The sequence below is a fragment of the Mytilus edulis genome, chromosome 5 (assembly GCF_963676685.1).
Source record: "Mytilus edulis chromosome 5, xbMytEdul2.2, whole genome shotgun sequence".
Classification (NCBI taxonomy): Eukaryota; Metazoa; Mollusca; class Bivalvia; order Mytilida; family Mytilidae; genus Mytilus; species Mytilus edulis.
Window position 1 is genome coordinate 3,999,903 of NC_092348.1, and position 16,554 is coordinate 4,016,456.

General features: G+C 32.9%; 1 protein-coding gene across 1 annotated transcript; it reads left to right on the forward strand.

The window, feature by feature from the left end:
• Positions 1-5,556: 5,556 nt before the first annotated feature.
• Positions 5,557-14,811, forward strand: LOC139522797 (adhesive plaque matrix protein-like). Its single transcript, XM_071316358.1, has 4 exons — positions 5,557-5,804; positions 7,047-7,079; positions 10,295-10,363; positions 13,165-14,811. The coding sequence occupies exons 1-4, from the start codon at positions 5,747-5,749 to the stop codon at positions 14,631-14,633; spliced, it is 1,629 nt and encodes a 542-aa protein (XP_071172459.1). The 5' UTR covers positions 5,557-5,746; the 3' UTR covers positions 14,634-14,811.
• Positions 14,812-16,554: the final 1,743 nt, after the last annotated feature.

The following is a 16,554-nucleotide window of genomic DNA, read 5'->3' on the forward strand; positions in this document are numbered from 1 at the left end:
TATTTTTAGAAATATGAGGCAGAAATATTCCATTCATGACAAAATATGGACTATCTTAATTCTTCTCAAGGTATGGTGCATGTAAGTTTGTTTTACCCAACCAGTAAAGATATTATGTTGTTCAAAGGAACACATATTGCTGTGTTTGTACCAGTTTTGAATATCGGCAATTCTGTTGAGGTAGAAGATGAAAATGAAGATGTTTGTGGTATTGTTGAGAATCGTAATTCGTCTAATAGTTTGTTTCCTCAATATATGGAAAAGATGTACCAAAGCGGTATACAGAATCTTTCAATTTAAGAAGCCGATGAATTTAAAAGGGTATTGCTGCAAAATTGTTGTGTGGTTGCTGACCCTGATGGAGAAACTGGACATATATTGTCGGGAATGCATGAAATCATACCGGAGAAACAGATACCAATCAAGGAACTGTAGGACCATTCTTTATATAAATCATTGGGACCGCTGAACATTTTTTTATGAATGAAAAATTGAAACCGCCTGACAATTCTGTGAATAAAATATTGGAACCGCTTAACAATTCTTCAAATAAAACATTAGAAACTCTTGGAAATTATTTCAATAACACATTGGATACAAGATTCGTCACAGCTAGTGGTGGTGATTTGAAAGTGAAATTTTTAGATGGTGACGTTCCCTTGTCACCATCTTACGGTGTTTATATATCTCAACTTGTACGATTCGCTCGTGTATGTAACAATGTTTTAGATTTTAACGAGAGAAATTTATGTATTACTGAAAAATTATTACACCAGGGTTTTCGATATCACAAACTAGTCAAAACATTTACTAAATTTTATCATCGGTATAAAGACATCATTCGTAAATATAGCTCAACATGCAGAATTCTAATACGTTCAGGTATTTCACATCCAATTTTTTATGAAAATATTCTTTATAAAGCACAAAGGTGTCAGTATTCACATCAGAAACTTACAGAACCTTTGAATAGACTTATTAAGAAGGGATATAATTACGATACTGTTGTCAAGTCATTAAAGATTGCATATTTTGGCGTTAATATTGATTCACTGATAAGGTCTTTGCATCGGAACTAAACACATTTATTCTAAAAACAGTTGTTGGCATGACACGGGTTATGTTCTTCTCATATATGTTATGATGGTATAATACTAAACCCCTAACGGGAAGGATTGTGCTTGATGTTCATATGATGAAATCATAATCTTTCAGTCAGTTCAATTGAAGTCTGGAGCTGGCATGTCAGTTAACTGCTAGTAGTCTGTTGTTATTTATGTATTATTGTCATTTTGTTTATTTTCTTTGGTTACATCTTCTGACATCAGACTCGGACTTCTCTTGAACTGAATTTTAATGTGCGTATTGTTATGCATTTACTTTTCTACATTGGTTAGAGGTATAGGGGGAGGGTTGAGATCTCACAAACATGTTTAACCCCGCCGCATTTTTGCGCCTGTCCCAAGTCAGGAGCCTCTGGCCTTTGTTAGTCTTGTATTATGTTAATTTTAGTTTCTTGTGTACAATTTGGAAATTAGTATGGCGTTCATTATCACTGGACTAGTATATATTTGTTTAGGGGCCAGCTGAAGGACGCCTCCGGGTGCGGGGATTTCTCGCTACATTGAAGACCTGTTGGTGACCCTCTGCTGTTGTTTTTTATTTGGTCGGGTTGTTGTCTCTTTGACACATTCCCCATTTCCATTCTCAATTTTAACTGCTATTATAACTTTATTATGCATTGAACTTATAAACATTGACTTGAGTTGAGCTCTTTGGATTATGTAACTGTACAGTGAAAAGCCTAGTTTTGTTTAATACGACATTGAAATAGGAATTTCAATTGCTAGTTGGGGGGATTGTAGCGATTTTAGTTTGACTGTATAAATAATTATTATGTAAGATGTCTTTCTTTTAAATACGTTTTGGTTAAATTACATTTCTATAGGGCAATGCCCAGTATTTTTATTTAATTGAACTGTATCTATATCATTTAAATTCACCGCCCGGTATCTTAAGAACCGCCCGGTACCCCATCTTTGGAACTGTCGGGGTACCGTCCGGTAACCCCATCTTCAAAACTGTCAGGGTACCGCCCGGTAGCCAATCTTTAGAACCGCTGAGGTACCGCCCGGTATTTATAGAACCGCCCGGTACCCCATCTTTGGAACCGTCGGGGTACCGCCTGTAAATATGTATATAAGGGGATGCGAGAGAGATCAGAGTGTAAAAGAAAGAGTAAGAGATATAATTGAGATTGTAAGTTAGAAGTGTTGAGAGTAATATTGTTTTAGTGAATTAGGATTATTGTTCAACTGTTTTGTTATGTCAAACTGATATACCTTTAACAGATTACATAGTCATTTGATTTGAAACTTTGTGTTGTGGTTTGTTTTCTTTGTGCCATTTGAGTATGGATTTTACGTAATTTTCGCTACCAAAAATAACACATCGACAAACACGAATCCATACAAAAACGACAACGCTACATTAAGTTCTTCTTTTATTTCGATTTTACCTTTATTTCTTTTAATTATCAGTTCAACAGAAAAAAAGTACATTAACAAAAATGCATTCTTCTCTCAAAGGCAGATTGTGAGCTGAAATGAACGGTGCCCCGATATTTTTTTTTATTTTTCCATTAAGTATAGGATAAAATTTATTTATAGAAAAAATAGCGCAATCCTTTATTTAAAAAAATAATAATAATTAGACCCGCGAACCCCCTTAAAACAAATCGACTTTTTTCTCGAAATATGAGCACTTTGATGTTTTCAATTTCAATCCAGCGTCTAATAATCTTTAGAACACATCCTCAACATCTCAAGTCTTTCGGTTGATGAATGAACTGAAGAGGCAGTGAAAATACAATCATCTAGATATAATAATTATAATAAGCATTCCTTCCACTGTAACACACGTTATACACTTTCCAGTAATCTTTGAAAACTGTTGGGGACATTGACAAAGACAAATGTCATTCCTATCAATTGGTACAATCCTTGACTAGTTGCAACGCCTGTCTTCCTTTATCAGACGTTTTCATCTCCAGCTGCCAAAATCCGATATTTAAATCCATACATACATCCAGACAGACATCTAGGCAGTCATCTATTCCTTGAATGAAATATGCTATTTTCTCTGTCACTTGTCAACACTACCAAAATCTACACAAAGACTTGTTCCTCCTTGCCCACTTTCTTGGCAATTAAACAGGTAGATACCAGCTAATGGTAGTTTGTGCTATTTCTCCCAACTTCAACATTATTTGGATCTCATTTGTTTTAATCTGCCTCTCGGCAAAAGGATGTCTTCTACATAGAGACTAGAATATTTTCTATTGGTTATATAGTATCCAAACAGTCAATCAGTAAACAAATAAAGGATATATAGTAGAAGAAAACATGTCCTTAACGATACAAATTATACTGAACCATATGCTCATCTTGACATATCTTTGATAATATTCGGAATTTATAGTATCTCTTATACATGTTATATTCATGATATATAATGTAAACAATTAAAAATTCCGAACATCAAGGGATATTTCAATCGGAAAGGCCTTGAAAAAATGGTAAAATGAAAAGAATCAAACAGATGATTAAAATTGAGAATGAAAATGGGGAATGTGTCAAAGAGACAACAACTCGACCATAGAGAAGACAACAGCAGAAGGTCACCAACAGGTCTTCAATGCAGCGAGAAATTCCCGCAACCGGAGGCGTCCTTCAGCTGGCCTAAACAAATATATATACTAGTTCAGTGATAATGAACGCCATACTAAACTCCAAATTATAGACAAGAAACTAAAATTAAAAATAATACAAGACTAACAAAGGCCAGAGGCTCCTGACTTAGGACAGGCGCAAAAATGAGGCGGGGTTAAACATGTTTATGAGATCTCAACCCTCCCCTATACCTCTAGCCAATGCAGAAAAGTAAACGCATAACAATACGCACATTAAAATTTAGTTCAAGAGAAATCCGAGTCTTATGTCAGAAGATGTAACCAAAGAAAATAAACAAAATGACAATACTATATAAATAACATCAATCTACTAGCAGTTAACTGACATGCCAGCTCCAGACGTGAATTAAACTGATTGAAAGATTATGTCTTCATCATATGAATATCAGGCACAATTCTTCCCGTGAGGGGTTTAGTATCATACCATCATAACATATATGAGAAGAACATAACCCGTGTCATGCCAACAAATGGTTTTTAAATAAATGTGTTTAGTTCCGATGCAAAGACCCTCCCTATAAGTGAATCAATATTAACGCCCAAATATGCAATCTTTAATGACCTGACAAAAGTATCGTAACTATATACCTATTTAAAGAGGTGAATACTGACATGTTTGTGCTTTATAAAGAATATTTCCATAAAATGTTGGATGTGAAATACCTGAACGTATAAGAAGTTTACCTGGTGAGCTATATTTACGAATGATGTCAATCTTTCTACATGTTCTATCTGTTCTTTTTTTCATTCTTTATATGAAGACTATCAAAAGATACCTCCCCCCCCCCCAAAAAAAAAAAAGAGACAAGGGCCGTCTTTCAGATGTTGTTTCGATGGGTCTTTGCTGATTTTTGTCATAGATTGTAACTCATAGCAATACAAAAACAGGTCCGCAATAAGTGGTGCACAGTTAGTCCCCATTGGAATTCCGATAACCTGGCGATATACGGAATCTATAAAATGTTATCTAGTAAAAATTCAAGGGCAGATATAGTATCAAAGCATGTCCAATATATTTTTTTTGTTTATTGCTACTAAATAATGACCTAAAAGAGTGTGAACATATATATTCACATTCTGACTTTTTAAATGCCAATTTAATTAGTTGTGTGAATTTCTTAATGAGAATATGAGGCATTGTGGTATATAGGGTAGAAAAATCAAAACTTTAAACAGATTCATAATCACCAATATAAGCATGCAATTTATCAAGTACTTCCAACGAGTTTTTGACACTCCAAAAGTGATTAGTTCCACTATTTTCGAAGGCCTTATTTGAACAATTTATTATCAGGTTTTTGATTGTACCAAGAGTACTGGTAAGAAGAACAGATAATTTAGTAGTGTAACAATGGCTTGAAGACGAAATAAATCTATATTTTTGTAAGGTGTTTTGTGTAGCTTCGGAAGCCAATACATAGTTGGGACTTTCATTGTTTTTGGTTCTGCTTGTAAAGCGGTAGCTAAAAGTTTATGTTTGTTACAGATGTCATTTTCTGAAAATGGAGTCAGTTGGAATGTTGGTGAATTGGTGATTTCTTTTTGTAGAACCTCAATGTAAAATTTACGTCAAACAATTATAATATTATTAGCAGCTTTATCGTCCGGTACTAAAACAAATTCCTTGGCTAGTTCTTTTAGTTTATGTCTGAAATTAGTCTAGATGTGTAAAATGATTTCATTATCAAAAAATTAAAACATCAGAATGATTTACATATATGTAATAGTGTTTTTAACATATAGAATTGAAACATGCCCTTGTACAGAACATGATTATTATACACAATTACATCCGAACCTTTACATCAGCTAAATTTCATATTTACAACATAATTATTTTGCACGTGGTTGCTTATTGGAAATTTTGATGTTGTTAAATTATTACACCATTTGATTACAACATCTTTAAGAAATTAAATGTTATATTTTTGACATTAAGCGTTGGTATAAATATGCGACTCCTATTGTGTTTCTGTACAATGTATTTCATTCACCATGGAAGGACAACACTTGTATCTTTCTCTCTTGTGCCTTGTCGCTGTGTACACTTCAGGTATGTATTTATTTTTCTCGTTAAATCTTTTCCATCTTTAACGCCATTTGATTTTTTAAATATTGCAGTTTACCCTTTACCATGTCAGGTTGTTTTTACAAATTAGTAGACTGATATGTTAGATGTGTGCCTTCATCATTTTAAGTTAATATGTTTTATTTTATCCTTTATTCTATTTTCTTAACAGAAAGAGTCAGATATATTTAAACTTTCTTTGAAATCAGAAAAACAAGTTAATTATGTAATAGTTTGTGTGTATACAAATATACAAGTGCTGTGTATAAAATCAAACATTTGTTAAAAGTCTATCTAGAAGAAAACCGAATATAAAAGTTCTGTTTTAAATTTCAAAAGTAACAGACAAACAGTTTAGAAAAAGAAGTCAACGGCTGTTTGGTTTCCATGTAACAATAAAATAAAATGATACATAAATAAATGAAAAAAAATCATCTTTGATCTCCACACATCTATTTCAATATAATGTAATTGGAAACAACTGTCATACAACTGAGCTATGAAACCAACTAGTTATAAAACCAGGTTTAATTGACCATTTTCTAAATACGAAAATGCCTGTATCAAGTCTGGAATATGGCAGCTGTTATCTATTCGTTTGATTGTGCTATTTGATTAAGAACTTTCTCTTTTGAATTTTCCTCGGCGTTCGTTTGTTTGTGATTTTTCTTTTTACCGAATGAATTGAAGCTTACGTTTATCTTGCAAATAGCAGTAAATAGCAGTAAAGAAATACATGTTAAATAAGTGATCTTTAGTAGTTAATTTCTTTAAATTGTCATTTGGTATCTTGAGCAGATATGTCTCATTGGAAATCATATTTCATTTTTATATTTTTATTAAGTTGCAATGATGGTTTTCAGGACATAAACAGTTGATATTGGTTTGGAATACATTGCTAAATAAATGACTTTTTTTTCTTCTGAATAACGAAATTGATATATTCTGATATGCATCATTTTTCTTTCTCGATTAAATCGACTTTCTGAATCTACTTGTCCATAAATTAGATTTAGTCACTGTATGTTTAAGTCTCGGCAACCGATGTTAAAGTCTCGTCGAACGATGTTTACCTCAACCAACGTTACAAACATGAGATAGGAGCAAGTATTTAATTGATCTTCATAAAAAATGTACATTTAGAACAATAGTAACGGGATTTAAGTTTTAGTATATAAACATGTCATAGTAAACCTTTTAATAGAAATCAATTATATTTTTTGTCAGCCTCAGCAAGTCCGTATAATGTAGCTTCTGCACGTAAGTACTTCTGTTTTTGTCAACATCAATTGATTTTCAGGTTTGAGTTGTTTTTAAGTGAAAAAAATTATGCTAAAACAAAATGTAAAACAACTGCTGGTGGACGTTTCGTCCCCGAGGGTATCACCAACCCAGTAGTCAGCACTTCGGTGTTGACATAAATATCAATTATGTGGTAATTTTTTTAATTTCCTGTTCACAAAACTTTGAATTTTTCGAAAACCTAAGGATTTTCTTAACCCAGGAATAGATTACCTTAGCCGTATTTGGCACAACTTTTGGGAATTTTGGATCCTCAATGCTCTTCAACTTCGTACTTGTTTGGCTTAATGAATATTTTGATATGAGCGTCACTGATGGGTCTTATGTAGACGAAACGCGTGTCTGGCGTACTAAATTATAATCCTGGTACCTTTGGTAACTGTATACTTCCATATTCAGATATCTAAGGAAGTTATGTATCCTTCTAATTGATCTGTGACCGACATTACTGAACGTTCGTGTATATCATAGATGTGACAAGAATTGACTCTTAAGTTGACATAAACCGATTGTTTTGGGATGACAGACGTTCATGTGTCACAGATTTAATTATATGATAGGGGCTATGAATAATTTAAAGACATCATTTCCTGTGATACAATGTCGAAATTATTTTAAAGTGAGAAATGTTTTTCCCACTGATGCATACTTGTCATACTTCGTCTGGAGTTTGCATTAGTGTTTGGTCGTTTTTTGGGGAAGACGGCTTCAAGCCGTCAATCCCCAATGGGGTTGACCAGAGTGACATTCCCTCACATCATTCATTTTGTTTTTATAGTGTGGAAAACCCCCCAACAAATCTTACTGAAAATGATGAGATGGGGAGACACAAATGAATAAATTGACTTTTAACACTTTTTTTACACATTTCCCTTCTGTTTCTCTCGAAATTATCGTATATTGAGCTCTCCTTTACACTATTTACGTTTCTTTAACAATCCGGAAAAATCAGTATGACGAGATATTCTAAATATATCCCACCTACATTATATTTTATAGTGACGTCATTGTTGGAATGCCACACTACGCATAAGCAGGGATATCCTTCACTGGTTATTTAAATCATTCTCAAAGATTGTGCACTTATAAAAAATAGTATTTGTTAAATTTAAACATAATGATGTTTGCTGAAGATGATTCAAACATCAACATGCAATACTTTAATTTGTAGGTCAACAACTTTCAAAGTAAACAGGAAGTCCGAGGGGCTACATGAGATCGGGGAGAGAAACGATCTTTTCCATTTTTTTTCTGTAAAACTCTGTTTTGAGAATCTTCCTCCAATTCAGAAGCACCTCAATTTATCAGCTAATTATCCACTAAAATAAACACTTAAAAATGTGACATTTAGTATATGATAAGTAGTCTTCCATTAAAACTAAATTTTGTGTACCAACATAATCATTGTCATAGTTACAAAAAAATTTACAAATGTTGCATTTTGTAGTTTAAACCTATTTATTCATGAAATTTTACAAATATTTCAAAATGTAGGATTTGGAAACAAGCTTCACACAGTTAACATCAATCATATTGTTATTTCGATTAGTACCTGCATCCCTGTGATAAGAAATGTAACTGGGAACTTTATCAACGGAAATTCAAAACTGAATAGATTTTTCGGTCCTAACTTTCTTAAGAAAAAAATAAAAAATCTTAAGAGTACTGTCACAAAAAATGGAAAATGGCCCTAGCCTGCAGTTCAGTCGTACACTATTAAGATTTCAAAAATAATTGTAGTTGTTGTTAAATGACAGAATTCAACTAGTTGAATTTTAGATAAAAAACTATCAACTTTAATTGAATGTTTAGATTTAGTAGATTCAGATCTCATCCATTGGTCTAAATTGAATCCTAAACTAAAGAAACGAAATTACATTAAACAACAATTGATTCCAATAGTGTCAACCTTCCACATGTTCTAGCTGTTCTTTTTTTTTCATTCTTTATATGAAGACTATCAAAAGATACCCCCCCCCCCCCCCAAAAAAAAAATGAAATAGAAACAAGGGCCGTCTTTCCCCTCAGAGCTATTCAGCTCTTTGTTTTTTTTAATTTTTACGGTCTTTAACGTTTACTATAAAAGAGGAGCGAAATATACCAGAGGGACATTCAAACTCATAGATCGAAAATAAGTGACAACGCCATGGCTACAAAATAACAAGACAAACATACAAATAAAAGAACACACAACAGAACAAAAAAAACTAAAGACTAAACAACACGAACCACACCAACAACTGGAGGTGATCTCAAGAGCTCCGGAAGGGTAAGCATATGCTGTTCTACATGTGGCATCGTCGTGTTGCCCATGTTATTACAAAACGGGTAAATAGTATAATTCGGTAGGTCACATTCGTGGTGAAAATGGAAGTGGATTGTAGTTAAGACATAAGGAACATATTCCAGATTATCTGTGAAACGGTAATTCTATAACGGTCAACCAACTCGTGATTGCGTCCGTTAAATTTACGAAGAGATGATTTCAACTTCATCATTTGAAACTTTGGGTTTAATAGCTTCCTTGTGAGCAGCAACCCTCTATCAAGGAAAGCATGAATATCGTATCAATTGGAAGATATATACTGCGTATTTAGGCGTTGCTAGAATTTTGCTACAAAAAAATGAAAAGATAACAATTGGGAAGCTGAAATCATCTCGTTTGTCGTAAAGTTTTGTTTTCAACCGACTATCATTGTCAATTTCTAGATGTAAGTCAATATATAAGGCAGACTTAACTGTATCTGTTGTTACCTTTACCTCTCTTTCGATGGGATAGACGCGTTTAAATATATATAAAAAATATGAAATATTGTCAAAATATGCATCTGTTGTATTCATTCCTTTAATAGTGTTGCTGTTACGTAAGGGACATCTGGACACGACATTTTGAGTTACTACAATTTTTTACAATGATGTTTGCTGCAGTTAAGTGTAGGTTTACAAATGAACAACATTTCTGTTTTTTTTTTAATTATCGATACGAAAATTATTATAATTATATATGTAAACGAAAAAGCAAAACAACTTGATTTAAAAATATGTAATCAAAAAGGGTTAATCTGTCCAATAAATTAAATAATATATAGATAAACATATCGGGGTTTTCTAAAACAATAATCTGACAAAGTCCTGTGAACAATTTTGTTGAACTTTATGATATATTATTACAGGTGCTAGTGCGACAGCTTACAATCCAGGAAAATACAATACAGGAAGTAACTACAAACAAGCAAAATATGGTATGTTACATTTGACGCATTATTTGCGGCGTAATGATACCTTATGTAAAAATGCTGCATTTTGATTGGTTGAGAACCAATGTATTTTTGACATTGTAAACTTTTTTTCCTCACTTCAAAAGAATTTTCCTTTTTTCACCACTGCCGGTGAATTTGCTTCAAATTCCTTGCTATTTGCCATTTTGGATATTCCCTTTTCACCCTCCGAGCCTGTTCCCGCCAAAATTATTCGGAACCTTTCTAACTTATCCCGATAATTAAGACAACATGGTTAAATACTATTGATTGAGTTAAACCGAAACTTTAAGAGATATATACATATAAGGAGAGAAAAAGACGTCTGTACAAATGAACAATTCAATGCTGGAATAACAATGACGTTTACACATATAGATACTATGACGTTACAAAAAGACAGCACATGTCTGCGTTACTACAATTACCATTCATGTGTACAGACAGTGTCAATCAAAACCTATTTTGTGAAATTAAACAGATGTATCATATTATGGAGGGGTATTTGCCTCGAATAGCGGCTTGGAAAATTTCACAGTCCCTTAACTGATATTTTTCGCAAATACGATAAATCTGTTAAAAAAATCATTTTTTCATAAGGAATATTGTGAGATAATATAAATCGAAAGAAAAAAATATCAGTCGAGAATACGGCAGCTCTTTTCCTTTTGTTCTGTTAATAAATAGCGTAGATACCAGACACCAGAGGGACAGTCAAACTGATAGACTGAGTCTTTTAAGAGTGTCTGCTTTGTTTCATAAAGTGTAACCTTTTGATTTACAAATCAGTGTTTTCATTCTGTATCTCATTTTTAAAATTGCCTGGAAAACAAACTATTCATGTAAAACCTTCAGAACTTATGATTCGGAAATAGTGGTAAAATGTTGCTGTGATACATTATGCTTTTATCAATGATCCTGGAATACTGGAAAAGTCTCTCTTTCAAAATCAATAAAATGAAAAACTAGATTATGCTGAAAGGGACTTATAACCTCCTCAACCTGACCCGACGAATCAGTAGTAACCGTCAATTACAATTAATAATTAACAATTCACTACTTCATCCCATTAAGTTATTTTTTTATTTGCACAGTCATTATCAAATTATATGTTTTCGTATATTTAGTGTAATTTTTGTCAGATTAAGAGAACAACAAATAAAATAAGAAAAAAATATCAGCCGATGAAGCAGTAGTCACCGTCAATTGGAATTATTAAGTAGCCATTCAGTTTTTCATCTCACACTGTTCTATCTTAAATCGCTCAGTCATTCTCAAATTATAAGTTTTTGAATGTGTCATTAACTCAGAATTAGAGAATTTACAATCATATGGGTAAAATCAACAAATGAAACAAATCTGAAATCACCAAACACGCATTTCATCCATATTTGAAAACAGGTATAACTTTCTAAAAGAGGGGACACCATTGAAGAACTTCAGGATAAACAAATACAAAATAAATTAAAAACCAATTGTTCAGAGAACAATTGAAGGTCTTTCCATCAAAACAATGTATTTTGATATGAAAAGTTGTGAAACTAAGTTTAAAATGTCATTTCAATCGTCAAATGATAGCTCCTAGTAAACTGATTCCAAAAATATATTGTTTCCATACATTTTTTTTTAAATAAGGGAGATAATTTGTTACTTCCGGTTTGAAAAATGTTACTTCCGATTATATTTGAATATTTACTTGACACTGATTCCAAAAATATCTGGTTCTATATACTTTTATATTAATAAAGTACAAAAAAATAGCTACTTCCGGTTTACAAAAGGTCACTTCCGGTTGTTTTTTTTCAAGGTTAAATGGTTTGATACCTTTTTCTAAAAGTTGTATATATTTATCATGTAAACATATAGAATAAAATCAAAGGTCAAAATCTAGAACGTCAAATTAAGCTATGACCTTGAGATCAATTTCAAGGTCATAAACCAAGGACCTCAAATCAAAAGACCATAGGTCTTAATTATATTTAGTTAATGAGTTATATCACCAAACGCGTATTTTTACATACAAGAGGGGAGAAAACTCCCTTTTACATTCAACGTACGCTTGCAATCAAAATTTACATCTTACGACATGTCGCAACTAACAATTTAGTAAAAATAATTTGTTGATATCTTATACAGTCTTTGGATATAAGTGAAAATAAGCCAAATTCAAATATCAGAATATGACCTTGACCTTTGACCTTGACCTAATTTTCATTTTTTGGGACCAAGGACCTCAAATCAAAAGATCCTAGGTCTCTATCACTTATGATTTATAAGATAGAAATTCATATCACTTATATCAGATGCATAAGGGGAAATAACTCTCATATGGAGCGGTCATATCGCTTCGGTCAAAATAGGACAAATCATGCGAAGGATATAACGAGCAATTTTGTAAAATAAATTTGTCATTATCTTTTACGGTTGCGAAGGAGATGCGCTAACAAGGAAAACAGTGTTTGGGGAGATAACTCCTACAAAGAAAAGTATTCGTTTACGCAGGGTAAATTTCAAAAGCGCATAAACTGTTCTATATCATATACAAAATATCTAAGCGACATATTGCGAAACAAATGTTTATCGCAAGAACAAAATTAGGCGGAAGAAAAAAAAAATAATCAGAAGAAAAACAATAGGTCTTTCCACAGAAAAGTGGAAAGACCTAATTAATGATAGGGATTCTAGGTATATCCTACACCATTAATCGGCTCAGTTATATATCTATACTTGTATTCAACAACCGCATGGTTCAAAAGAATAAACAATGTTTTACTATTTGATTTCAGGAGCTAAATATCAATCTACGCCAAAATACTATCCAACGTACCAACCCAAGATGAAATATGCACCCCAGTATGCACCAAAACCAGCATATTATCCAACGTACAAACCCAAGACGACATACGCATCTAAGTACGCACCAAAACCAGCGTATAATCAAAAATACCAACCTAAGTCGAAATACGCATCCAAGTATGCACAAAAACCAGCGTATTATCCAACGTACCAACCTAAGAGGACATACGCGTCGAAGTACGCACCAAAACCAACGTATTCTCAAAAGTACCAACCTAAGATGAAATATGCTCCAAAGAAAAACATCTTAAAACTCAATCATGCCAAAAGTTCAACGGCAATTTTGAAACATTCGAGCGAACAAACTAAATTACACGCATCAAAAGCATATGCACCATCCACATATGATGACTCGTATGCAAGTAAATATAACCCTAAGGGAAAATATGTAAAATTGCACCATGTTAAAACAAAGACACAGGTATTGAATCATGCAAGCGAACTCACAAATTTAAAAGCATCAAAATCTTACAATCCATCTAAGAATGCATATGAACCTTCATATGGCCATGACGACTCCTATAAACCTGGTTATGACACAAAAGGAAAATATATAAAATTACACCATGTTAAAACAAAGACACAGGTATTGAATCATGCAAGCGAACTCACAAATTTGAAAGCGTCAAAATCTTACAATCCATCTAAGAACGCATATGAACCTTCATATGGCCATGACGACTCCTATAAACCTGGTTATGACACAAAAGGAAAATATATAAAATTACACCATGTTAAAACAAAGACACAGGTTTTGAATCATGCAAGCGAACTCACAAATTTGAAAGCATCAAAATCTTACAATCCATCTAAGAACGCATATGAACCTTCATATGGCCATGACAACTATAAACCTGGTTATGACACAAAGGGAAAATATTTAAAATTACACCATGTTAAAACAAAGACGCAGGTATTGAATCATGCAAGCGAACTCACAAATTTGAAAGCATCAAAATCTTACAGTCCATCTAAGAATGCATATGCACCTGCATATGGCCATGACGACTCGTATCAACCTAATTATGACACAAAGGGAAAATATATAAAACTGAACCATATTAAAACAAAGACACAGGTATTGAATCATGCCAGCGAACTAACTAATTTGAAAGCATCAAAATCTTACAGTCCATCTAAGAATGCATATGCACCTTCATATGGCCATGACGACTCCTATAAACCCAAATATAACACAAAGGGAAAATATGTAAACTTGCATCATGTTAAAACCAAGACACAGGTATTGAATCATGCCAGTGAATTAACTAATTTGAAAGCATCAAAAACGTATGCACCATTAAAAAAGGCATATCCACCAACATATTACTCCCCAAAACCGTATGCACCACAATACAACGCTAAATACCAACCAAACACCTACAACAAATACCATTGATAATAACAGCGTTGTACAATTTGTTCTTGTGACAAGACAGGTTCAAATGTAATTTTTTAAAAAGAAAACTTTATGTGGTTAAAGTCAGGATTTGTAAAGTAAATGGATAACCATTTGTCTGTGTATTAAATGTGTAGCAAATACTTTGTTTGAAATAAAGATGTATCGGAATTGCAAATTTTGTTTGTTTCTTTGCCTTACAATGACTTGATAGGAAATTGCATACGCAAAATACACACACAACGGTTATTCATAATAAACAAGACAAGAAGATAGCAAACATGTTTAAATCTAAGGTATTTGTCAAAAGTCTTACTTCTAATCAACAAGTTGATTCTTCGTATACATTGTAACTATATTAGTGTGACAGCGAGATGGTTATTCTATTAAATGATCTCTTTCTGTCTAAGAAGTTGATTCTTTGTGTACGTTGAAACTTTAATAGTGTGACAGTGATGTGGTTATTCTATTAAATGATCTATTTCTGTCTCACATGTTGATTCTTTGTAACTTAAATAGTGTGACAGTGATGTGGTTATTCAATTAAATGGTCCAACTGACACTTATCTCATAATACAAGAGCTGAATTATTTGCTGATTGTCTATAGATAATACATAAAAATGATCACTGGATGTGTGTATGTAGAATATCTTTCCCTTCGCACATCCTTTTTGAATTTATTTTACTCAAATAAAGACATGCACTCTCCCGCCAGCAGATAAATTATAAACAATTCTTACTTATCTGACACTTATCAACCCGATGTCATTTATAGGTCTTATTGATGTAGTTTATTGACAAAACCCGACAATTCAAGTTCTCATCTGTCATTATCATTCTATCTGACGTCACCTTTGCCTGAGGTAGTTTTGACCCAGAAGTCTCTCATATTTATAAATCACCGGCTTTTAATTGATTGGTTCTGTTTTACATGCAAACAGATAAATTGATAAATTCTTTTTTATCTTGTCCAAGGTTGAATATCTAATATTTTAACACATAATTTTCCTTAATGACACGTATAATTGTTTTTCCTTTGTTTTTGGTTGTTATGTAGGTATCATTGAATTATTTGGTTCTTCAATATTTTTGTTTAAACGAAAGTGTTTTTTAATATCAATTTGGATTTAATGATTATATACACCAAACCTTGACATAACAATAATAACTATACACATGGAAAAAAGTATTGCAACACCAAATTGAAATTGAAAAAAAAAAACTCTTTATTTGTTTGTGATATAATTTGGTAAAATAGAACAAGTTAAACATTATTCAAGTATCACCAGAGTTTAATCAATAAATATCGACTCGATAACTTTTTATCTGCACATGCAGCTACTGTACCCGTAAACAGCAAAACAGATGCTTTTATCCTCATTGTTTTCAACACTTTAAATAACAAAGTTTTTAAAGTTATGTGATTGACACCTTGTAATGGGTCTTTGACAACTCTTAACTGCAGCAAGATGGCAGATTATCAGCATAAGAGAAGCAGGGATGTCGCTGTAACAACTGCACGTATTGTTGGTCATCACCATTCCACTTTAAGTCTTTTTGAGAATAAAAATCAGGCAATAGACGCTGTTAAAGACCTTCCGAGATAATGAAGACCCCCTATACCATTTGCTTAGAGAAAATCAAGCATAATGAAGGTTGGTCAGACGGAAATCCATTGTATACAAGACAATCCTAAAAAGAGAGTGGTGGCCATGCAGGAGCCTTTTAACAAGAACTGTTCGAGATCAACTCATCGCTACTGGTTATCGTGCGATAAGACCATTTCGGAGACCTTCGCTAACGAACAGACACACAGTTTTCCGTATCCAATGTAGTGCAGAGCTCGCCAAAGTTGGAAATTAGCATTGTGGAGGAAGATCCAATGTTCTAATGGAATTTGGTTCATCTTCCTTGGCCCGA

Excerpts from the sequence above, each read along its gene's own strand:
- LOC139522797 (XM_071316358.1), top strand. The coding sequence starts at position 5,747 with ATGGAAGGACAACACTTGTATCTTTCTCTCTTGTGCCTTGTCGCTGTG. Across the intron at positions 5,805-7,046 it reads TGTCGCTGTGTACACTTCAG|CCTCAGCAAGTCCGTATAAT; the intron begins GTATGTATTTAT and ends ATTTTTTGTCAG. Across the intron at positions 7,080-10,294 it reads GTATAATGTAGCTTCTGCAC|GTGCTAGTGCGACAGCTTAC; the intron begins GTAAGTACTTCT and ends ATATTATTACAG.